A 25,873-nucleotide genomic window follows, 5' to 3' on the forward strand; every position below is an offset into this window, starting at 1 on the left:
CCATTGGTCTTACGTGTGCCAGTACTACTCATAATACAGAGGCTTATAATATATTTTAATCTGGAGGGCTAGTGTCCCTCATTGTTCTTTTTCAGGGTTTTCCCAGATTTTCTTATTTGCTTTTCCTAAAGAACCTTATAATCAACTTTTCAAAACTCAAATTTTATTAAGTTCATAAATGAATATGGGGGGGGGGGGTGTGTGATTGACATCTTTATGTTGAATCTTCCTGTACAAGAACACAGTTAAATCTTCTTGGAAGCTTTTTGACAAACTGCTTTAGTGCTTACTGGCTCTTTTTTTTTTTTTTTTTTTCCAAGTACATCTTTATATGACAAGTGCAGGTATTTGTGAACAGGTTGGTTCAAGTGTTCAAGTTTGGGGTTATTCAGAATGGGCTGGGCATCAGTGTTTGTGTACTCCTCTAAGTGATTTGAGGAATATTAGTGTTATTGGCAGAGTAGTATAAAATCATATTATAGTCATATAATCATCCACTCTGAATGGAGGATTACCTATACTGCAGATATTCTTTTGGAAGCAAATCTTTGTTTCGCATATTCAGGAGCTCTTGTCATTTCTCCAATATTTTTGCTTAAAATGAACAGCAAAATATAGTAAAGTAATAAAATTGAAGGTGTGTTGTTAACTGCTTCCAGCTGTGTATGTGTGTTTTTAAACCACAGTGTGTGTGAGAAGTGATAAATAGCAGAAATTATTGTAATCACTGAGGTGCTTGTTGTCTTTGGTTTTTCCCACCAAAGAAATTTCAAAAATTTTCTGTCTTGGGATATATTTTGAAGAGAAAAATCTCTTTATTGCTAAATATCTGGAGAATTTTTTTAAGTATTTTAGTGTTTGTAAGTTCCTTTTGGAGTTAAAGAAATATGAGGATAAAAGGTACAGCATAGGGAATATAGTCATTAGAATTGTAACAGTGTTGTATAGTAGTATGGTGATGGATGGTAGCTACACTTGTGGTGAGCATGGGATAATGTATAGACTTACTGAATCACTATGTTACACACAAACTAACGTAACATTGTGTGTCAGCTATGCTTCAGAAAAAATAAATAAATAAAAGGAATGAAGTACTAAAAAAAAAAGTCCAACAAAATATCCACTCCTCTTAACCCTCTACTCTATCTGCCTCGCCTCTCCCCTAGTTTAACACTTTATTTTTCTTTTGGACTATTTCAGTAACGTTATACCGGTGGCCTTAATTTCAAGTCTCTCTCCTCTTCAATTTCAGCTTCCCTAGTTTTTCCAGAATAATCTTTCTTTTCTTTTTTCTTTTTTTTTTAATTTTTTTTAACGTTTATTCATTTATTTGATAGAGACAGAGAGTGAGTGGGGGAGGGGCAGAGAGAGAGGGAGACACAGAATCCGAAGCAGGCTCCAGGCTTCGAACTGATAGCACAGAGCCCGACGCGGAGCTCGAACTCACGGACCGTGAGATCATGACCTGAGCCGAAGTTGGACGCCCAACCGACTGAGCCACCCAGCCGCTCCCCAGAATAATCTTTCTAACAAACATTTCATGTCACTCTCTTAAGATTTATTTTCTTTGCATTGATTAGAACTTCATGAAATCTTTGCATCTCATGATCTGAACCATACTTCAGTGTCCAATCCCATAATTCTACCTCACTCCCTCTTTTTTTAAAGATTTTATTTTTAAGTAATCTCTACACCCAACGTGGGGCTTGAACCCACAACCCCGAGATCAAGAGTTGTATGCTCTAGTTGCATGTGTATGAACTGAGCCAGCCAGGTGCCCCATATCCCTTCCCTTTCTATTCCATTAATACTCTCTGGACTTTCTAGTTCCCTTAATGTAACGTTCTTTCTCATGCTTCTGTGCCTCTGTGTATAATCCCCCCTTGTCCTCAAATACTTTCTTCTGCTAATTTTCAGTTCAGAACTTTGTATCTTCCCTTAGGCCCCTGAAAGACTTCAGGATTTGTTTACCACTGGTGTATGGTCATTGTCATAATTATACAGTTATGTATGTGTCTTTTTACTCCACAGAGTTATTGGGGATTGGGACTGTGATTTCTTTGATGTACTTGATGCATGATAGATGCTGAATTAATATTTGTTGAATGAATTGAGTGATTCACCAGAAATCTCTCTTAACCAGAGGGTTTTTGTTGTAGCTTTTTTTTTTAAGTTTATTTTGAGGAGGGGGTGCAGAGAGACAGGGAGAGAGAATCACAAGCAGGCCCCACACTATCAGCGCAGAGCCCATTTCAGGGCTTGAACCTATGAACCATGAGCTGAATCATGATGTGAGCTGAAACCAAGTTGGATGCTCAACTGACTGAGTCACGCAAGTGCCCCTGTTGTAATTCTTGATGTTTGTTTTTTTTCTCTTTGTTAAAGTATTTCCCAACAGCATTAAGCATCCCAGTTTTTAGGAGAAATGGGAAAACAAAAAATCCAGTTATCCACATTCTCATCTATGCAGCATGGTATAGGGGAAAGAGCTCCATATTAGGAGGTTGGCCATTTGAGATCTGTATGACAGTTAATCCTGGGCCTTAGTTTCCATTATCTGCAGTGTGACTCTAATATTTCTAACTGTACAAGGTTGTAAGAATCAGTACAAAGCACATATTATAGTGCTTGGCTCATAAGTGCTTAAGAGTTGTATCTAAATCTTAGAACATTCTATGTTTTGAAATTGAAGTGATAAATTAACATTTTGTGACTTGACATTGGATTATGTGTACATACACACACATTTTATGCATGGCAAGTTCTAGAAATGTGATTTCAAGCTATTTTGAAACATTTGCATAGTGGCAGATTTTGTCGGCCAGAGCATGGGGAGGAAACAGGGAAGGCCAGACTCTCAGATGACTTTTGGAGGATTGGTCAAGTTTGATGCCTTGTAATGTTTCTTGTGAAGAGAAAAATAATACCCTCACATCTCCCTAACCAACTTTTCTGCTTGGTTCTGAGTAATGCAGTCACTTTAGGAAAGGCTGAATAAGGCCAAATTGTTTTTTGTTTTTAAGTGGAATTGTGTTAAAGAATACATCATAGAATAAGAATTTATTGAAAAGTAATTTATTTTTTTCCAGAAAATAATCTGATGACAGTACTTCAGAACCTTTTAAACAAGTACAAGCTCATCTCACAACACTTTACAAAATGTCTTTTTATCCCCCATTTTTATTGTGGCAAAATACACATAAAATTTACCATCTTAAGTAAATTTATAATATATAACAAATTTATAATATATAATATAGTATTGCATATCCATCACCAGTATCCTTTTCCATAAATCTTTTTATCTTGTAAACTGAAACTATACAGTAATTATATAAACTACTGTATATCCTCTTATTCATGAGGAATACATTCCAAGACCCCAGTGGATACCTGAAACTGCAGATAGCACCAAACTATATATACTATTTTTTTCCTGTATATCCATACCTGTAGTAAAATTTAATTTATAAATTAGGAACATAAGAGATTAATAAAGTAGAACAGTTATAACTATGTTATAATAAAAGTTTTGTGAATGTGATCTCTTTCAAAATATCTTACTATACTGTACTCTTACAATGATGTGAGATGATAAAGTGTGTATGTGATGAGATGAAGTGAGGTGAATGATGTAGGCATTGTGATGTTTCGTTAGACTACTATTAACCTTCTGATGACACATCAAAAGGAAGATCATTTGCTTCCAGATGGCAGTTGACTACTGGTAACTGAAAACCACAAATAAGAGGGGACTGCTGAATCCATTAAACGGTAACTCCCCTTTTTTTCCCCTTCCTGTAGCTTCGGGCAACCATGGTAATGTCTGTATGAGTTTGACTACTCCAGATACTTCATATAGGTAGAACCATACAGTATTTGTCTTTTTGTGACTGTCTGTTTCCCTTAGTGTAGTGTATTCAGAGTTCATGATGTAGGATATTGCAGGATTTCCTTCCTTTGGAAGGCTTAATAATATTCCATTGAATGTATATGCCACATTTTGCTTATCCACTCATCTGTCAATGGACGCCTGGATTATTTCCACCTTTTAGTTACTCTGAATAATGTTGCTGTGAACATGAGTGTACAAGTATCTCTTCGAGACTATGCTTTCTGTTATTTTGGTGTATACCCAGAAATGGAATTGCCGTATCATATGATAATTTAAATTTTTTGAGGAACACATGCTGTTTTCCACAGTGGTTTTTACCATTTTACATTACCACTAACAGTGCACAAGGGTTCTAATTTCTGTCCTCACCAGCACTTGTTATTTTCTGTTTTTGTTTTTTTTTAATATTTATTTATTTTTGAGAGAGAGGGAGGGGCAGACAGAGGATCCAAAGCAGGCTCTGGCCTATGAGAACAGCGCCTGACTCGGGGCTTAAACTCAACTGTGACATCATGACCTGAGCTGAAGTTGGATGCTTTACCTGCTGAGCCACCCAGGTGCCCCTCTGGTTTTTTAAATAGCACCCATCCTGTTAGGTGTGAAGTGGTAGCTCATAGTTTTGATTTGTATTTTGATGTTGATGTTTTTTTGTGTGCTTATTGGTCACTTGCATATCTTTTTTGAGAAATGTCTGTTCAAGTTTTTTGCCCATTTTTGAATCAGGTTGTTTTTTTGTTGTTGAGTTTTAAGAATTCTCTGTTTATTCTGGATATCATCCCTTATTAAATACATGATTTGCAAATATTTCTACCCATTGTGTGTGTTGCCTCTATCAGTAATATCTTTTGATGCACAAATTTTTAACTTTTTTATGAAGTCCAGTTTGTCTATCTTTTGTAGCCTGTGTCTTTGGTATCATATCCAAGAAATCATTTTCAAATCCAGTGTTGGGAAGCTTTCATCCTGTTTTCTTTTTTTTTTTTTTTTTTTTTAGTGTATCCCACTTTCACAACTTTTAAGGAAACTGTGGGTGTTTTTTTTAATTTTTTTTCAACGTTTTTTATTTATTTTTGGGACAGAGAGAGACAGAGCATGAACGGGAGAGGGGCAGAGAGAGAGGGAGACACAGAATCGGAAACAGGCTCCAGGCTCGGAGCCATCAGCCCAGAGCCTGACGCGGGGCTCGAACTCACGGACCGCGAGATCGTGACCTGGCTGAAGTCGGATGCTTAACCGACTGCGCCACCCAGGCGCCCCTCATCCTGTTTTCTATAAGAATTTCATTTTAGGTCTTGGATCCATTTTGAGTTAATTTTTGTATTTGGTGTTGGGTAAATGAGAGGGGAAAACACACTCCTGTGTTTCTTCTTAATTCTCACACTGTTACCACACTTACCACACTTCTAACATCAGATGTATGGAGTTTCCAGATATCAAGCAATTCTAGATTCAGTTCAATTCAATTCTGACACTATCTACCTGGAGTTAGCATCAGATCCTACAAGTTAATGACTCAGTCCCACAAGACTGCCCCTTTTAAGATGCCAATCACAAGTCTCCCAGACTGTCACCTATACTGACCAGCTATAATTGGGGCTCCCATGATCTCCTCTTTGGGTTTAATAATTTGTTAGAATGGTACTCAGAACTCCGGGAAACACTTTCGTTTACTGGTTTCTTACAAAGGATATAATAAAGGATACAGAAGGTTAGCCAGATGAAGAGATACATAGGGCAAGGTCTGGAAGGGTCCTAAGTTGAGGAGCTCTGTCCCTGTAGAGTTGGGATATATTGCTCTCCCAATGTGTTAATGTGTTCACCAACTCAGAAGCTCTCTGAACCTCATTCTGTTGAGGTTTTTATGGAGGCTCATCATGTAGGCATGATGAATTGTTCATTACATTTCCAGCTTCACTCTCTTATCTTGGAGAATGGGGAGTGGGGTTGAAAATTTCAAGCTTCTAATCATGGCTTGGTCTGTGTGGTGAGCAGCACCAATCCAGGAGCCCACTGAGATCACCTCGTTAGAACAAAAGGTGCTGCTGTCATCCAGGAAATTCCATGGGATTTAGGATCTCTGCCAGGAACCAGGGTCAAAGTCCGAACATTAGAACAGAAGATGTTCCGGGGCACCTGGGTGGCTCAGTCCGTTAAGCGTCCGACTTCAGCTCAGGTCACGATCTCACGGTCCGTGAGTTCGAGCCCCGCATCGGGCTCTGTGCTGACAGCTCAGAGCCTGGAGCCTGTTTCAGATTCTGTGTCTCCCTCTCTCTGACCCTCCCCTGTTCATGCTCTGTCTCTCTCTGTCTCAAAAATAAATAAACGTTAAAAAAAAATTAAAAAAAAAAAAAAAAGAACAGAAGATGTTCCTAGTACTCTTATCATTTCGGAACTTACAAGAGTTTTAGGAGCTCTGTGTCAGGAACTGGAGACAGGTATAAATACATCTTCATCTTTGGAGTTAAGGGTACAGCTTCATTCTTTTGCATGCAGATATCCAGTATTCCAGTACCATTTGTTGAAAAGACTGTTCTTTCCTCACTGAATGGTCTTGGCACCCATGTCAAAAATCATCTGACCAAGAGTGCCTGGCTGGCTCAATGGGTAGAGGATGCAACTCTTGATCCTCTTGATCTTGGGATTGTGAATTTGAGCCCCACATTGGGTATAGAGATTACTTAAAAATAAAATCTTTATTGGGATGCCTGGGTGGCTCCGTTGGTTGAGCATCCCAAGTTTGGCTTGGATCATGATTTCACAGCTCATGAGATTGAGCCCTGCATTGAGCCAGGTCACAATCTCGCGGTCCGTGAGTTTGAGCCCTGCGTCAGGCTCTGGGCTGATGGCTTGGAGCCTGGAGCCTGTTTCCGATTCTGTGTCTCCCTCTCTGTCTGCACTTCCCCCGTTCATGCTCTGTCTCTCTCTGTCCCAAAAATAAATAAAAAACGTTGAAAAAAAAATTTTAAATAAAAAAATAGTAGTGTTGACTTTTTTTTTTTTTTAGAGAGAGGGAAAGTGGCAGGAGAGCGGGAGAGAATCTCAGGCAGGCTTCACAGTCATTGTGGAGCCCAACTTGGGGCTTGATCTCAACGACTGTGAGATCATGACTTGAGCCAAAATCAAGAGTTGGATGCTTAACCAACTGAGCCACCCAGGCACCCCTGTATTGACATTTGAACACTATTGTCTTCCAATCCATGAACTTAATATCTGTTCATTTATGTAAATCTTTTTAAATTTCTTTCACCAGCATTGTATAGTTTTCATTGTACAAGTCTCTCACCTCCTTGGTTAAGTAAATTTCTAATACTTTATTCTTTTTAATATTATTGTAAATATAATGATTTCTTAATTTCCTTTTTAGATTGCTCATTGTAGTGTAAAGAAACCCAACTGAAATCTGTGTATTGATTTTATGTCCTGCTACTTTGTTGAATTCATTTGATAGTTCTAACAGGTTTTTTTGTGTGGGTGGGAGGGGAATCTTTAGGGTTTTCTGTACATATGTCTCAGTAGACTTAAAATGATATATATCGTACAGAGTATCTTCTCCAGCCACAACTGGGTGAAGTTAGAAAAATAACCAGTAAAATGAAAGTTCACAAATTTGTGTAAACAACATACTCTTAACCAGTAGATCAAAGAAGTGATCACAAGGGGAATTAGAAAATACATAGAGACAAATGAAAATAAACACACAACATACCAAAACTTAGGGGATACAGCAAGAGGTGCTGATGGGGAGAGTTTTTAGCTATACACTAAAAAAACAAGAAAGCTCTCAAATCAACAACCTAACTTTATAACTTAGAGAATTAGAAAAGGAACAAACTAAACCCAGAGCTAGCAGAAGAAAGGAAATGATAAGGACTAGAGCCTGGATAAATGAAACAGAGAATAGAAAAACAATAGAGAAAATCAGTGAAATCAAAAGTTGGTTCTTTTTTTTTTTTTAATAAAAAAAATTTTTTTTAAATATTTATTTATCTTTGAGAGAGACAGAGACAGAGCTTGAGTGGGGGAGCGGCAGAGAAAGAGGGAGACACAGAATCTGAAGCATGCTCCAGTCTCTGAGCTGTCAGCACAGAGCCTGATGCGGGGCTCAAACCCATGGTCGGTGAGATCATGACCTGAGCTGAAGTCAGACACCCAACCAACTGAGCCACCCAGGCACCCCCTTTTTTAAAAAATTTTTCATGTTTGTTTATTTTTGAGAGAGAGACCCAGAGCATGAGTGGGGGAGGGGAGGAGAGAGAGAGAGAGAGAGAGAGAGAGAGAGAGAGAGAGAGAGAGAATGAATCCAAAGCAGGTTCCAGGCTCTGAACTGTCAGCACAGAGCCTGATGCCAGGCTTGAACTCACAGACCGTGAGATCATGACCTGAATCAAAGTCAGATGCTTAACCAACTGAGCCACCCAAGCGCCCTGAAAAGTTGGTTCTTTTGAAAAGATCAACAATATTTACAAACTTTTAGCTCATTGGACTAAGAAAAAAAAGAAGATCCAAGTTACTAAAATCAGAAATGAAAATGGAGACATTATTACCAATCCTACAGAAATAAAATTGATAAAAGTATTATGAACAGTTGCGTGCCAACAAATTGGGTAACCTAGATGAGGTGGACAAATTCCTAGAAACATAAGATCTCCTGGGGACTAAATCACAAAGAAATAGAAAATCTGAATATATCTATAACTAGTAAGGAGATTGAATCTATAATAAAAAAACTCCTGACAAAGAAAAGCCTTGGACCTGATGGCTTCACTGGTGAATTCTATCAACTGTATAAAGAACCAATTCCAATTTTTCTCAAATTTTTCCAAAAAATTGAAAAAAAGGGAACATTTTACTGATTCTGAGGCCAGAATTAACTTGTTACCAAAGCCAGCAAAGAAAGACACAAGACTAGAGTCCATTATTCTTTATGAACATTAATGCAAAAATCTTCAACAAAATACCAGCAAACTGAAATTAGCAGCATTTTTTTTTAAGTTTATTTATTTATTTTGGGAGTGAGAGAGCGCAAGCAGAGGAGAGGCAGAGAGAGAATCCCAAGCAGGCTGCACTGTCAGCACAGAGCTTGCTGTGGGGCTTGATTCCGGGAATCATGAAATCATGACCTGAGCTGAAATCAAGAGTCAGATGCTCAACTGACTGAGCCACCCAGGTGCCCCTGAATTTAGCAGCATGTTAAAAGGATTATATGCCATGACCGAGTGGGAATTGTTCCTGGAATGCAACAATGGTTCAAGTGTAATATACCACCTTAACAGAATGAAAGGAAAAAAAATCCACACAATAATCTCATTTGATGTACAAATGTCTTTTACTTGTCCACATGAAACTAAGTTTTAACCACATTTGCATTTTTAATGTTTTCTTCATGTTTCCTTATAATAGCTGAATTGAGCATTGTATACTTAATCTTTCCAACCCAATGAGTTAATCATTTTTTATTTACATTTTACAAATAAGGAAACTGAATCTCAGAAAGATGCCTAAAGTCACCAAGCTAGTTAGTGGTAGAATTAGAGTGAAGGGTTATTGAAGATGTTGGTATCCTCTAACTTTCCAACAAAGGTCAACTGCTTGTTCTACCTACTCTTAATTGCTTGGATTAAGACTATTGATTGTTTTTTGGAAATGTTCATCCAAATGGTACTTTAATATAGATTCAAATATTTGCACATAAAGCATCCTGTGTACTGTCATTGTGTCCAGTCAGTTCTCAAATATTTAAGAATCTGTTTAGGGGGTAGGATTATCTCTTGATTTACATGGACCATTTAGTTTGACATCCAGTGGTGGCCTCTAATCTGTGATTCCCAAGCCAGTTCTACAGGAAAGCTCTTCATTGGATATTAATAGTGTTCTTCTGAAATAGATCTTTCCCTTTGTGGAGTTGTGAAGTTGTGAAGTTAAATTTTCTTTTTACCTAAAAGCAAGAAATTTAAAAGATATATTGGGAATACCCAAAAAGGGGATTTTGGTATGTAACGTTTCCAGGCTAATTTGACATCAAACCCTTTGTTTGTAGAGCAAAACTATACCAATAAATTGTTGACACTACGCATAAATGAGAACACTTTTATATACATCTGTGGGCTGATATTTAGCTACCAATAAGTATAATTAAGAAAGAAGTGACCAGGGACACTTAGCTTGCTCAGTTGGTGTGACTCTGCCTCTCTCTCTCTCTAAAATCAAAAACAAAACAGGTTTTAGGGGTGCCTGGTTGGCTCTGTTGGTTGAGCATCCAGTTCTTGATTTTGGCTCAGGTCTTGCAGTTCGGGAGATCGAGCCCCACCTTGGGCTCCATGCTGACAGTGTAGAGCCTGCTTGGGTGTTCGTTCTCTCTCTCTCTCTCTCTCTCTCTCTCTCTCTCTCTCTCTGTCTCCCTCCCTCCCTCCCTCCCTCCCTCCCTCTCTCCCTCCCTCTCCCCCCCCCCCCCGCTTGCGTTCTCTCTCCCAATCCATAAACTTAAAGCATTCCAGACATTCTCAAAACTTTTGCTGAAATTTTCTGAATTGAGGATTTATTGAAAACTTGTTTTTTTTGTTCTTTTTTTAAGTTTATCTTGAGAGAAACAGAGCACCAGCAGGGTAGGGGCAGAGAGAGGAAGAGAGAATCGCAAGTAGGCTCTGTGCTGTCTGCCCAGAACCTAACATGGGGCTTGATCTCATGAAGTGTGAGATCATGACCTGACCCAGAATCAAGAGTTGGACACTTACCCGACTGAGCCACCCAGGTGCCCCTGAAAATTTGTTTTATAGTATGAGTTAATCAAATAAAAATGGGAGGCATTGTGGCATAGGAAGCAGCCTGGACTTTGGATATAGTTATTCTAGGTTTCAGTCTCAGCTCCACCATTTGTTGTTATTCCTAGACAAGGATATTCTTAGGTTACCTATCCTTTTGAATCCTTGGCTTTCTCAGTGGGGAAAATGAAGGCTTTATTACTTACAGTGCCTATTACATAGTAGTAGGTGCTTAGTAAATGGAAGCTGCTGTTACTTAATTTGGGAGCTTAGTAATTAAATGTGAATAATAAAGATTTGAGTATAAGAGTTTCAGGTATAGATCAGAGGCTGGGTGAGTGTGATTGCTGGGTGTGAAGGGACTTCAAATTCCCTTTCTCCTGCCGCTACCAGAGAAGGCGTATTGTTACTGCATAAAGCAAAGGTATCTGTGTAGTAGGAAGGAGGGAACAAAGATCCCTGGTTTTTGCCAAGTTTCTCTCTGGGAATAACTGAAAACAAGTTAAAATATTCAGGGGTGCCTGGGTGGCTTAGTCGGTTAAGCATCTGACTCTTAATTTTGGCTCAGGTCATGATCTTGATCTCATGGTTTCTGAGTTCGAGCCCCACATCAGGCTCTGAGCAGACAGTGCAGAGCCTGCTTGGGATTCTCATTCTCTCTCTCTCTCTCTCTCTCTCTCGTGCTCCCCTGTCTCTCTCTTGTTCCTCCCCCACTTGTGCTCTCTGTCTCAAAATAAACAAATAAACTTAAAATTAAAAAAAAAGGGGCGCCTGGGTGGCGCAGTCGGTTAAGCGTCCGACTTCAGCCAGGTCACGATCTCGCGGTCCGTGAGTTCGAGCCCCGCGTCAGGCTCTGGGCTGATGGCTCCGAGCCTGGAGCCTGTTTCCGATTCTGTGTCTCCCTCTCTCTCTGCCCCTTCCCCGTTCATGCTCTGTCTCTCTCTGTCCCAAAAATAAATAAAAAACGTTGAAAAAAAAAATTAAAAAAAAAAAAAAATTAAAAAAAAAAGGAACACCTCGGGGCTCAGTTGAGCATCTGACTTCTGCTCAGGTTACAATCTCGCATTTTGTGGGTTTGAGCCCTGCTTCAGATTCTGTGTCTCCCTCTCTCTCTGCCCCTCCCCCACTCATGCTCACTCTCTCTCTCAAAAATAAAATAAAACATTAAAAATTTTTTAAACAAATAAATAATCTATCCCAAACAAGCTAGAGCTAACAATCCAATTGGAATTTAGAGAGCACTTAAATTTCTTTTTTTCTTTTTAATTTTCTTTTTTCTTTTTTAAAATTTACATCCAAATTAGTTAGCATATAGTGCAACAATGATTTCAGCAGTAGATTCCTTAGTGCCCCTTACCCATTTAGCCCATCCTCCCTCCCACAACCCCTCCAGTAACCCTCAGTTCTCCATTTTTAGGAGTCTCATCTGGTTTGCCCCCTTCCCTGTTTTTATATTATTTTTGTTTCCCTTCCCTTATGTTCATCTGTTTTGTCTCTTAAAATCCTCATGTGAGTGAAGTCTCTGATTTTTGTCTTTCTCTGCCTAATTTCACTTAGCATAATACCCTCCAGTTCCATCCACGTAGTTGCAAATGGCAAGATTTCGTTCTTTTTGATTGCTGAGTAATACTCCATTGTATGTATGTATGTGTATATATATATATATATATATATATACCATATCTTCTTTATGCATTCATCCATCGATGGACATTTGGGCTCTTTCCATACTTTGGCTATTGTTGATAGTGCTGCTATAAACATGGGGGTGCATGTGTCCCTTCAAAACACTCCCTTTATCCCATGGATAAATGCCTAGTAGTACAACTGCTGGGTTGTAGGGTAGTTCTATTTTTAGTTTTTTGAGGAACCCCCATACTGTTTTCCAGAGTGGCTGCACCAGCTTGCATTGCCACCAACAATGCAAAAGAGATTGGGGCACCTGGATGGCTCAGTCGGTTGAGTGTCCGACTTCGGCCCAGGTCATGATCTCGAGGTCCGTGAGTTCGAGCCCCGCGTCGGGCTCTGTGCTGACAGCTCAGAGACTGGAGTCTGCTTCGGATTCTGTATCTCCCTCTCTCTCTCTCTGCCCCTCCCCCACTCCTGCTTTGCCTCTCTCTGTCTCTCAAAAATAAATAAATGTTAAAAAAAAAAAAAAGATCCTCTTTCTCCACATCCTCGCCAACATCTGTTGTTGCCTGAGTTGTTAATGGTAGCCATTCTGACGGGTGTAAGGTGGTATCTCATTGTGGTTTTGATTTGTATTTCCCTGATGATGAGTGATGTTGAGCATTTTTTCATGTGTCAGTTGGCCATCTGGATGTCTTCTTTGGAGAAGTGTCTATTCATGTCTTTTGCCCATTTCTTCACTGGATTGTTTGTTTTTTGGGTGTTGAGTTTGAGAAATTCTTTATAGATTTTGGATATTAACCCTTTATCTGATATGTCATTTGCAAATATCTTCTCCCATACTGTCGGTTGCCTTTTAGTTTTGCTGATTGTTTCCTTCGCTGTGCAGAAACTTTTTATTTTGATGAGGTCCCAGTAGTCCATTTTTGCTTTTGTTTCCCTTGCCCCCAGAGACGTGTTGAGTGAGAAGTTGCTGCGGGCAAGATCAGAGAGGTTTTTGCCTGCTCTCTCCTCAAGGATTTGAAGGGTTTCTGTCTTACATTGAGGTCTTTCATCCATTTTGAGTTTATTTTTGTATATGGTGTCATAAAGTGGTGCAGGTTCATTCTTCTGCCTGTCAACTGTCCAGTTTTCCCAGCACCACTTGCTGCAGAGACTGTCTTTATTCCATTGGATATTCTTTCCTGCTTTGTCAAAGATTAGTTGGCCATACATTTGTGGGTCCATTTCTGTGTCCTGTATTGTGTTCTGTTGATCTGAGTGTCTGTTCTTGTGCCAGTCCCATTACTGTCTTGATGATTACAGCTTTGTAGAATAGCTTGAAGTCTGGGATTGTGATGCCTCCTGCTTTGGTTTTCTCTTTCAAGATCGCTTTGGTTATTCGGGGTCTTTTCTGGTTCCATACAAATCTTAGGATTCTTTGTGCTAGCTCTGTGAAGAATGATGGTGTTATTTTGATAGGGATTGCATTGAATATGTAGATTGCTTTGGGTAGTATGGACATTGTAACAATATTTGTTCTTCCCATCCAGGAGCATGGAATCTTTTTCCATTTTTTTGTGTCTTCTTTAATTTCTTTCATAAGCTTTCTGTAATTTTCAGTGTATCGATTTTTTACCTCTTTGGTTAGATTTATTCCTAGGTATTTTATGGTTTTTTGTGCAACTGTAAAAGGGGTCGATTCCTTGATTTCTCTTTCTGTTGCTTCATTGTTGGTATATAGGAATGCAACCGATTTCTGTGCCTTGATTTTATATCCTGCAACTTTGCTGAATTCATGAATCAATTCTAGCAGTTTTTAGGTGGAATCTTTTGGTTTTTCCATATAGAGTATCATGTCATCTGCAAAGAGTGAAAGTTTGACCTCCTCCTGGCCAATTTGGATGCCTTTTATTTCTTTGTGTTGCCTGATTGCAGAGGCTAAGACTTCCAATACTATGTTGAATAACAGTGGTGAGAGTGGACATCCCTGTCTTGTTCCTGACCTTAGGGAGAGAGCTCTCAGTTTTCACCATTGAGGATGATATTAGCGTTGGGTCATTCATATATGGTTTTTATGATCTTGAGGTATGCTCCTTCTATCCCTACTTTCTTGAGGGTTTTTATCAAGAAAGGATGCTGTATTTTGTCAAATGCTTTCTCTGCATCTATTGAGAAGATCATAAGGTTCTTGTCCTTTCTTTTATTGATGTGATGAATCACGTTAATTGTTTTGTGGATATTGAACCAGCCCTGCATCCCAGGTATAAATCCCGCTTGGTCGTGGTGAATAATTTTTTTAATGTACTGTTGGAGCTGGTTGGCTAATATCTTGTTGAGGAAAGAGAACACTTAAATTTCAACTGAGATTTCACATCAACCTCCTACAGTTTTAGTATAAACAGATGAGGTATGGGAAGAGAAACACTTCTTAGGAAAGCACTCCAGTGATTACACTTGGGTAATCTTGAGTGTTACCTAATCCCTATCCAAATAGTTGAATGAGACATCTAGTTAAAACACTACATCATCTATTGTTTGTGATACCTTCCTTGAATCATACTTAAAAGTTAAGTCATGGGGCACCTGGGTGGCTCAGTCGGTTGAGCGTTTGACTTCAGCTCAGATCATGATCTCACGGCTTGTGAGTTCGAGGCCCGCATGGGGCTCTGTGCTGACAGCTTAGAGCTTGGGGCCTGCTTCAGATTCTGTGACTCCCTCTCTCTTTCTGCCCCTCCTCTGCTCATGCTCTGTCTCTCTCTGTCTCTCAAAAAATAAATAAACGTTAAAAATTTTTTTTAAAAAGTTCCTTTTTAAAAATTTTAAATTCAGAGCACCAGGTGGTTCAGTCCGTTCAGCAGCCAACTTTGGCTCAGGTCATGATCTCACAGTTCATGAATTCGAGCCCTGTGTCAGGCTCTGTGCTGACAGCTCAGAGCCTGGAGCCTGCTTTGGATTCTGTGTCTCCCTTTCTCTGCCCCTCCCCAGCTTGCACTCTGTGCAAATGTTTAAAAAAATTTTTTTTTAATAAAAATCTTAAATTCCGTTAGAGTTAACATATAGTGTTTAAAAAGAAGTTCCTGAGGCACCTGCGTAAAGCATCTGACTTCAGCTCAGGTCATGATGTCGAGGTTCATGAATTTGAGCCCCACAACGGGCTATCTGTTGTTAGCACAGAGCCCTCTTCAGTCCTCTCTCCCCCTCTCTGCCCTTCCCACATTTACACGCACGTGCTTCCTCGTAAAAATAAAAAATAAACATTAGAAAAAAGTTTCTTGGAGTGCAGGGTTAAAAAAGAGGGGCCCTTGGCTGGCTTAGTCAGTGGAGACTGACTCTTGATCCCAGGGTCATGAGTTTGAGCCCCACATTGGGCATAGAGAGTGCCTTAAAAAAAAAAAATTAAGAAAAAGTTCCTTTTGAAAGAGAATTATAGGGGCGCCTGGGTAGCTCAGTTGGTTGGACATCTGACTCTTGATCTCAGCTCAAGTCTTGATCTCAGGGTTGTGAGTTCAAGCCCCACACTGGGTGTGAAGCCTACTAAATAAATAAATAAATAAGTAAGTAAGTTTAAAAATGAAAAGAATTACAACTTGTTGAATTCTAAAGAAATTAATTTGGGAGGAACTGGAAACCAGTGACTAAGGTTATTAAATCCATCATTTCTTTAACTTCTCTGTTTCACCTATCTTCCATAAGTGCCGGTAGCCAAACATGTTATTGCTGCAAAAGAATTGGTAACAAAGCTAATGCAGTGTCTCCAGCCAAAACTTCCATATTCTTTGTTCGAACAAAGCTGGCTTTGCACAACTCACTTTGGCACTGAAATGAGAATGAATACTGGCTCGAGACATACTTAGCTTTTGACTCACATTGAAACCAGCCCTAAATTGAAATAGTCCTTCCGAAGTAGATTTTGGCAATATGTATCAGGAACTTGAAAAATTATGCATACTCCTTGGCTCATAATTTTTTTTTTAAAGCAATTTCTTTTTTATTTATTTATTTATTTATTTATTTATTTTTTATTTTTGGGACAGAGAGAGACAGAGCATGAACGGGGGAGGGGCAGAGAGAGAGGGAGACACAGAATCGGAAACAGGCTCCAGGCTCCGAGCCATTAGCCCAGAGCCTGACGCAGGGCTCGAACTCACGGACCGCGAGATCGTGACCTGGCTGAAGTCGGACGCTTAACCGACTGCGCCACCCAGGCGCCCCCCTTGGCTCATAATTTTGATTGGATCCTAAAGGGGGAAATTCTGAATACAGAGAAACGTTGTAACAGAAATATTCATCAAAGTGCTATTTTAATGGTGGGAAATCAGAAGCAATTGTAACATCTGTATGTAAATTGTTTTGGCCAATTACAATATTATATAACCGTTAAAATGGTTATGAAGAGTAATATATAAGAGAGTACTTGATAAAATAAGTAGGAGTGCTCAAAATTTTGTGTATCTAGGAGAGAGGTGTCTCACAGAGAAGAGAAAATATAGAAAACTCCTCAACCTGTGATTGTTAGCAGTGATGTGGGAGGCAGGGCTGATTAGTGGAAAGGGAGCAGTGGAGGGATTGGTTCCCAAGTCAGGAAAGACAACACCAGAAGAGTCCTACGAAGATCAGAAAGCAAAAGTAAATGGATTCTTCTCAAGATGCTTACAGTTTAGAAAAGAGAAGCAACGCCCATTAACCAGTTCCATCTATAATTAAAATGTTTGAATGGAGGTTGAATCAAAATCCCAGATCCTTTTCTTGCAGTGCAGTGAATTACAAGGAAATACTAAAATGTAAACCAGTTGTATTGGTAGTGATTGGGACCACAGGGAAACCTCCCTTTTCCCCATCTTTCTCTAGTATTTAAACTTTCTTTGCCTAATTTATCCTAGGTTTAGAAAAAAATATGAAACTGAGAAAAGGTAGCCAACCCTATCCAGGCTATGAGTGCAACTGTTTTCAGACAGTGGGTGGCAAGTGAGTTCCTCATGTTTTGCGTTTGACCCTTTGGATAGATCACTATCCATCTTGCTGGCTGGCATTGCGATCAGGCAGTCCATTCCCATATGATACATCTAAGAATAGAGTGCATTCATCTTTGGCAGTGTGTTTCTACTTTTTCCCCTAATCTTTTTTTAAACACTTTGCTTTACCAGAAGTAAATGATTCTCAAAAAGATGTACAAATTATATCAACAGTTTTCCTCATTCTTAGTAAATAACACTGTCATCCCTCCACTGAAGCTTGGGTTCATCTTAGTATTTCTCTTCCACCCCCACATATTTATCATTCAGTCCTTTTGGCTCTAGCTTTAACAATATACCCTAAATCTGTCCTCTTCTTTCCCTCTTCACTGCTACCATCGTAAACTACCATTCTGTTTCTCACAGACATCTGTATAGTCTCCTAGCTTGTGTCTTGTTCTCTTTCATGCCCTCTGCAATTAATGCTTCTCACAGACAGAATGGCACTCCCATTGAATTTAGAATTAAAGCTCTTCATTGGTGATTCTCAACCCTGTACAGTAGAATCACCTGAAAGTTCTCACTCCCCTAGGAAAAAATTTATGCCTAAGTTACATTTTCAGAGAGTCTGATTAAATTGCTTGGGGTAGAGGTCTAGGCATCTGTAGATTCCTCTCAGGTACTTCTGATACGCAAGTTAGGCTGAGAAGCACCGCCCTAGATGAGTGTTCTCTTCCTTGCCTACTTCTCAGACATTATCTGCTAACTTGCTAAGTTCATTCTGTCTCAGAAGTGTCCCCTACTTTTGTTTTTTAAACATTTTCAAGTAAACTTTCTACTTAGATTTACAGAAAAGTTTTAAAAATAGTACACAACTTCCCATATTTTCTGCACTGGGTGTTCCTTATCAACATTCTTACATTATTATTTCATGCCTTTGTTACACGTATTGAACCAACACTGATACGTTATTATCAAATAAAGTTCATACTTCAGTCTGATTTCCTTAGTTTTTGATGTTTTCTTAAAGTTTTTTTTTTCTTTAAGTTCATTTATTAAATTTGGGAGAGACAGATGCAGCACAAGTAAAGGAGGGAGGGAGGGAGAGAGAGAGAGAGAATGAGAGAGAGAGAGAGAGAGAGAGAGAGAGAGAATCCCAAGCAGACTTCTGTGCTGCCAGTGCATGGCCCGATGTAGGGCTCGAACCCCTGAAACCAGAGCCGCAAGATCATGACCTGAGCCAAAACCAAGAGTGTGATGCTTAACTGATTGAGCCACCCAGGTGCCCCCTAATGTGTTTCTGTTCCAGGATCCCATCTAGGATACCACATTACACTTAGTAGCCAAATTGCTTGGGCTCCTCTTGGCTGCCACAGCTTCTTAGACTTTCCTTGTTTTTGATGACCTTGAGAGTTTTCGGGAATACTGGTCAGGTATTTTGTAGAATGTCCCTCGATTGGGATTTGCCTGATGTTTTTTTTTTTTTTTTTTTTTTTTTAATTTTTTTTTTTCAACGTTTTTTATTTATTTTTGGGACAGAGAGAGACAGAGCATGAACGGGGGAGGGGCAGAGAGAGAGGGAGACACAGAATCGGAAACAGGCTCCAGGCTCCGAGCCATCAGCCCAGAGCCTGACGCGGGGCTCGAACTCACGGACCGCGAGATCGTGACCTGGCTGAAGTCGGACACTTAACCGACTGCGCCACCCAGGCGCCCCTGCCTGATGTTTTTTTCATGATTAGGCTAGGGTTATGGATTTTTGGAAGGAAGAACACAAAGGTAAAATGCTTTTTTATTACATCTTATCAAGGATGCATACTGTCAACAGGATTTATCACCATTGACATTGACCTTGATCACCTGGTTGAGGTAGTGTCTGTTGGGTTTCCCCACTATAAAGTTAATGTTTTCCCGTTCTTTTCCATACCATACTCTTTGGAAAGACGTTACTGCACACAGCTCACACTTGAGTAGAGAATTATGTTCCACCTCCTTGAAGGGGTAGCATCCACACAATTATTTGGAGTTGTTCTGCATAGGCTGTTTGTCTACTCTCCCCCATTTAGTTATTCAGTTATGTATTTATATGGACTCGTGGATATTTAATTTGTATTCAGGATTATAATCCATTACTACTTTATTTGTTACTCAAATTGTATCGTCTTTGGCCACTGGGAGCCATATGGGTTGATTCCTGTATCTCTTTATATACTCCCATCATTGTGGGGTTCTTTTGAGCACTTCCTTACTTTCTGGCACTATGAAATTCTCTGAGGTCATCCTATATATTTCCTGCCCCAGTCCTAAGATCATCTCTTTCTCTAAGGAGCCTGGTTCCTTTTTTTGGAGAATAGTATTAGCAACCAAACTCTGAGCATTATGTGTGCTTGCTACTTACTGGAATGTGTGTTGTTGCCTCTAGGCCCTCTCAGCTGATGGAACAGGGACATACATGTGTATATACTCAGTTATCTGCTTCTCTCTGTAACCATTCTATATTAAGCTAAACATGAATTGATTCACGTCTCCCAACTCTAATCCATTACCACATGGATCATTCTAGCCTTCTCCCCTTGGTTATCTGTAACTTCCCACCTCAACACAGAGAAAACTGTTTCCCCCCACCCCACATCTGTTTACTTAATTTTTCAGTTCCAGTATATGTATATAGATTTAGTGGCTTCAGAACTCATACCCCATGGCAAACAACTTTATCAGCTAGAGATTGCACTTACGTGCGTTTTCTTTTGCCTTTAGCCTTTCAGACCCCACTCATTTCCACAGTTAGGTCAGCAACTCTCCCCTTCACCCTCTTCAAAGAGGTTGTTTTATATATTTATAATACAATTAAATTCTTTTGTCACAGACTGTATTCCATCCTAGGATCTTCTGACCTTTTAAACGATTTTTTTTAAGTTTACATGCATTAAGATTCACTCTGCCATAAAGTTCTCTGGGTTTTGACAAATGCATAATGTCATATATCCATTTGTCTCAGAGTTTTTGCATTTGTTGTCCTGCCTAGGATACTTTCCCCGCATATTTTTCCATGGCTGGGCCCTAATCTTTCATCAGCTTTCTGCCGAAATGTTTGCTCCTTGTAGAGGCCTTCCTTGAACACCTATTCCAAAGGAATCCCCTACCCTAAAATTTTGTTCATTTATTTGCTCTGTGTGTGTGGTTTGCTTTGGTAAGTCTGCCTCCTGTAGGATGTAAACTGAATGAGACCAAGTATTATATTTGTATCTGGATTTCTAGAATACTGGATTGGTGAACATCTGTTGCTAGATGAATAAATTACACCTGTCCTAGGTGTGTCTAGCATTGCTTAGTCCTAGTGCATGTTTCCAATACTCGACAGTAGTGATTGAAAGCAGGCTTGTTCACTTGGGCGTCCGGTTTACCCTGATTCACCACTTACAAAAGAGTTTTGCTTGTAAATTAGGTTAAGTGTTTCAGTATTGAAGATGTGCAGTTACTCTGTTCTCTCCTGCAATGTTTCTAACTCCTTTTTTAAAAAGTTAATAAGTGGTGCACCTTGGTGGCTCAGTCTGTTAAGGGGCCAACTTTGGCTCATGTCATGATCTCATAGTTCCTGGGTTCAAGACCCGTGTCAGGCTCTGTGCTGACAGTGTGAAGCCTAGAGTGTGCTTCAGATTCTGTTTCTCTTTCTCTCTCTGCCCCTCCCCTCATTTGCTCTCTGTCTCTCTGTCTCTCAAAAATAAACATTAAAAAAATTTTTTTAAGTTAATAAATGACATAATATAGTCTCTGGTTCTACGTAGAATTGTGCAATACCGTGAATTTCCCAGTCTGGCTGTGCATTAGAATCAGCTCAGGAGCTTTAAAAAAAAAAAACAAAAAAAACTCCATCTCTGACTTCTTAATTTTCAGGAAGATTCTGCAAATTTGTGTTTTTAACAGCCAGCTTAACATGTAGTCAGAACGTTTGAGATTTTAAAGCCCCCGGGTTTTAATAGTTGAGATCTGGTGAAAATGTCTAAAGGTTTCAGTTTATAGCAACAGTTATTAAAGCTTATACAAAAAGGGTCTGTTTAATTTATACTAACTTTTTCTATAACTTATAAAGTCCTTACTGTGTTGTGTGCTAAGTACAGGGGAGCATTATATATAGATGAATCACAGACAGTGCTCTCAAGGAGCCTATATCCTCTGATAAGGCAATAGAATGAGTATAAATAATCATGGTAGAAAGTAGAAAATAATAGGTACATAAGAGAGAAAACAATTTTAGTTTTTAAAGATTGAGTGGCCATTACACCCTGAGAAGAAGGCAGAAGTAGACTCTAATTCTTAAAGAGAATATGTACAGAAGAGGAGGGAACCCTGGACATCGCAGTCTTCTGCAGAAGGCTGTGAGGAAATTGGAAGTTAAGAAGGAGCCTATTATAAGCCAGAAGGCAGTAGCCAAATTGGTCAGAGGCCTAGAATGGTCAGGAACTAAAGTCCTTACTGTCAGAGCTGTCAAAGCCAGTGGTACTCAATAGAGCTTTTCAATTTCAGTTTTGAAATTTGCACAGTATTTTATTATTTTCTTAGTCTTAAATTATTTTTTAAATTTTTTTTGAGAGAGAGAGAGCACGTGAGTGGGGGAAAGGGACAGAGAGGAAGAGAGAATCCCAAGTAGGCTCCATGCTCAACCTCACATGAACTCAAATTGTGAGTTCATGACCTGAGCCAAAATCAAGACTTGGACCAAGCTTAACCAACTGAGCCACCCAGGTGCCCCATGGTACTTTAAACATTAAAAAAAATCAAAATTTGTTGTGGGACTTTTAAAAAGTAAACAATTTTGGGGTGCCTGGGTGGCTCAGTCGGTTGAGCATGCAACTTTGGCTCAAGTCATGACCTTGCAATTTGTGGATTCAAGCCCTGCATTAGGCTCTGTGCTGACAGCTCAGAGCCTGGAGCCTACTTCGGATTCTGTCTCCCTCTCTCTCTGCCCCTCCCTAGCTTGCATTCTGTCTCTCTCTCAAAAATAAATAAACTTTGAAAATTTTCAGGGGTGCCTCAGTCGGTTAAGCATGACTCTTTTTTTTTTTTTTTAAACGTTTATTTTTGAGAGAGAGAGAGAGAGCGCAAGTAGGGGAGGAGCAGAGAGAGATGGAAACAGAATCTGAAGCAGGCTCCAGGCTCTGAGTTGTCAGCACAGAGCCCAGGGCGGGGCTCAAACCCCGGAACCAGGAGATCATGACCTAAGCCAAAGTCTGACGCTTAACCTAGTGAGCCACCCAGGAGCCCATGCTTCTGACTCTTGATTTCGGCTCAGGTCATGAACTCACAGTTTGAGTTCAAGCTCCCTCATCAGGCTCTGTGCTAACAGTGCACAATCTACTTGGGATTCTCTTTACCTCTCTCTCTGCCCCTCCCCTGCTTGATCTGTTTCTCTCTCAAATAAAGAAACTTTAAAAAAATTTTTTTAATAAAAATAAATAATTGCATACCTAACTAATCCAGACTTCTAGGTGTTTGTTTGTTTGTTTGTTTGTTTGTTTGTTTGTTTGTTTTTAAGCTCTGGAAAGGGCAACCAGCCCAAACTAAGTCTTCATGGTGCACATAAAGGGAGCTAAAATCTTTTAGAATTAAATCCTAAAGAGTTAAAATGTGTCTGGTCCATGGTTACAGGGTCAGAATCAATGTAAGAACCTTAGGCTCCTGATTCAGAAGTGCATGTTACCACATTTTTGTGAGATTGAGATCAATGTCTTTCTTCTGTTGCTTGCTGGGTGTTAGGAGAAATTTCTTGAGGATAGAGACTGTATCATCTCCATTATCATCTCCGTATCTCTTGGATGTAGTAAATAACACACAGAATAGACAGTAACAATAGACATTTGTTACATGAGAGGATGGATGGATGGATTTGGCTTTTGTATTAGTCCTCAAAAAAAAGTCTAGGATTTAGCTTTGTGGAAATTCTGGTCATTAGATGTACATATGAACTGTTAGATTTATTAAGTATTGGACACCAAAAGGGAAACAGTTAGAAAATAATCTAGAAAGAGAGGCTGGGGCCACATTGTAGGAGTACTTGAATGTTAAGCTAAAGATTTTGGAATGCATTATCCAATCAAATGAAAAGTTTTGAGCCAAGGAATGATACACATACATGCATGCACACACATATACATGATAGGAAGAATAGTTAGAAGGAGAGAGAAAAGTTATTTTGACAGTTCACTTGAAGTGTTGATTAAAGATGCTGGCTGTGGGAAGGGAAATGTAGTTACAGATGTATATAGAAAATGGCCAGAACTTTATTGCTGATGAAGCGTGGAATTCAAGGGAATAGAATACTCAAAAATGAAGCTGAGGTTCCAGATGTCACCTTTGCCTGTATATTTTGGAGGGTGATAGTGTCATTAAAATATGTAGTGGTTTTAAATGATGCATTTGAGGTACTGATGCCACATGTGGGTGAAAATGTTGAATAGGCTATTGGAAATGTGCTGCTAAACTTCAGAAGAGATGGCGGGCCCAGAAATTGTTTAGGAGTCATCTGAATAGAAAGGGTGGTTGAAGTCTAAGGATTAAATGACATTGCCAGGGCATCTGGGTGGCTCAGTCAGTTAAGTGTCCGACTTGATTTCAGCTCGGGTCCTGAGAGTTAGCCCCATGTTGGACTCCCCACTGAGCATGGATCCTAAAATATTCTCATTCTCTCTCTCTCTCTCTCTCTCTCTCTCTCTCTCGCTCGCTCGCTCCCCCCCAACCTCCCTCCTTCCCTCCCTCCCTCCCTCCCTCCCTCCCTCCCTCCCTCCCTCCTTCCTTCCTTCCTTCCTTCCTTCCTTCCTTCCTTCCTTCCTTCTGCCCCTCTCTCCCACTCACTCTCTCTTAAATACACACACACACACACATATAAATATAAATATAAGTATATATGTATATATATGAGATTGCCAGGGAGGGGAGGTATAGAGAGACAAAAACCAGGGACACATCCATAGGGAAATTCCATTTAAGAGGGGTAGAAGAGGAGCCAGAGAAGAAACAAAGTAAAACCTGAGAATAGTCCAAGGAGAAGAGGGTAGGGGAAATACTTTTCATAGGGAAACATGAGTAACAAACTTTTTTTATTAAAAAAAAAATTTTTTTTTAATGTTTTTTATTTATTTTTGATGGAGAGAGAGAGCATGAGTGGGGGAGGAACAGAGAGAAAGGGAGACACAGAATTTGAAGCAGGCTCCAGGCTCTAAGCTGTCAGCACAGAGCCCAGTGCGGGGCTCGAACTCACGGACTGTGAGATCATGACCTGAGCCAAAGTCAGACGCCCAACTGACTGAGCCACCCAGGTACCCCAACAGACATTTTTTAATAAAATGTTTTGGGGCACCTGGGTGGCTCAGTTAAGCGTCTGACTCTTGACCTCGGCTCAGGTCATGATCTCTCAGTTCACGGGATCGAGCCCTGCCTCGGACTCTGTGCTGACAATGTGGAGCCTGCTTGGGATTCTCTCTCTCTCCCTTTGTGCCCCTCCCCACTCATGTGTGCTCTCTCTCAATTTTTTTTAATTAAAAGAAAATAGTTTACACACAGTTCATATTATAAGGTAGGTTATATGACGGTAGGTAAAATGACATTTGGGGTGCCTGGGTGACTCAGTTAAGCATCCAACTTCCGCTCAGGTCATGATCTCACGGCTCATAAGTTCAAGCCCCACATGGGGCTCTGTGCTGACAGCTCAGAGCCTGAAGCCTACTTTGGTTTCTGTGTCTCCCTCTCTCTCTGTCCCTCCCCTGCTTGCACTCTGTCTCTGTCTCTCTCAAAAATAGTAAAAAATCTAAAAAAAGGGGATGATATTTTGCAGGAAACTTGCATTATTTTATTATTATGTATTATTAACAGAATTTTTGTTGAACATTAACAATATTCAACATATTTTTCTAGACCTAGTGGTTGAAGAAATCTTTATAATTTTTTTTTAACGTGTATTTTTGAGAGAGTGAGAATGAGCAGGGGAAAGGCAGAGAGAGGAGACACAGAATCTGAAGCAGACTCCAGGCTCTGTCAGCACAGAGCACAGAGCCCCACATGAGACTCAAACCCATGAACCGTGAAATCATGACATGAGCTGAAGTTGGGCGCCTAACCTACTGAACTACCCAGGTGCCCCAAAATCTTTAAGTTTTTAAACTTCAGTTTGAGAGGAGAAATTGATTTTAATCAATAATCATCTTAATTGAAAGCCTTGAAGTTTTAAAGGGTAAGAAACTCCACGTTTTTGTTCTATGGCAGTAATACCTGCTGTAACAGACTGGATAAATTCTGAACAGTGAAGTTTTTACCATACTGGAGCATTTACCTTCAGTGCTTTTCAGTGTAGTTTTCCCACAACATTCATAAGTATTTAGGGGTAAAAATATCTACATATTTACTGATGATTTTTCCCTAAGTAACTTTTTGGTTTTTTCCTTCTTTTCAGGATCTGACTGGCATAGAATCTATGGATCAATGTCGCCATACCTTGGAACAGCATAACTGGAACATAGAGGTATAGTATGATTCATTCTGAGCCTATTTTTTTCCCCTAGTTTGATAGTGAACCAAAGACATGTATTTTTCCACAACAGAAATCCTTTCTTTTCATAGAAAAATTTTTTAAATTTACAACTCTTTAATCTTAAAAAGATTTGTGG

The 25,873-nt window shown here is 39.7% G+C and overlaps 1 protein-coding gene across 2 annotated transcripts in view; it reads left to right on the forward strand.

The window, feature by feature from the left end:
* Positions 1–25,873, forward strand: part of FAF2 (Fas associated factor family member 2) — a 78,734-nt gene that overhangs the window by 20,086 nt on the left and 32,775 nt on the right. For both annotated transcript variants that reach the window (XR_009260166.1, XM_058724034.1), the window contains exon 2: positions 25,660–25,728. Coding sequence is in view for 1 of the 2 variants with exons in the window: in XM_058724034.1 (XP_058580017.1) it covers positions 25,660–25,728 (69 nt within the window). In the remaining variant the exon portion in view is untranslated. The remainder of the gene's footprint in view (positions 1–25,659; positions 25,729–25,873) is intronic.

Source organism: Neofelis nebulosa, chromosome 1 (assembly GCF_028018385.1).
Source record: "Neofelis nebulosa isolate mNeoNeb1 chromosome 1, mNeoNeb1.pri, whole genome shotgun sequence".
Classification (NCBI taxonomy): Eukaryota; Metazoa; Chordata; class Mammalia; order Carnivora; family Felidae; genus Neofelis; species Neofelis nebulosa.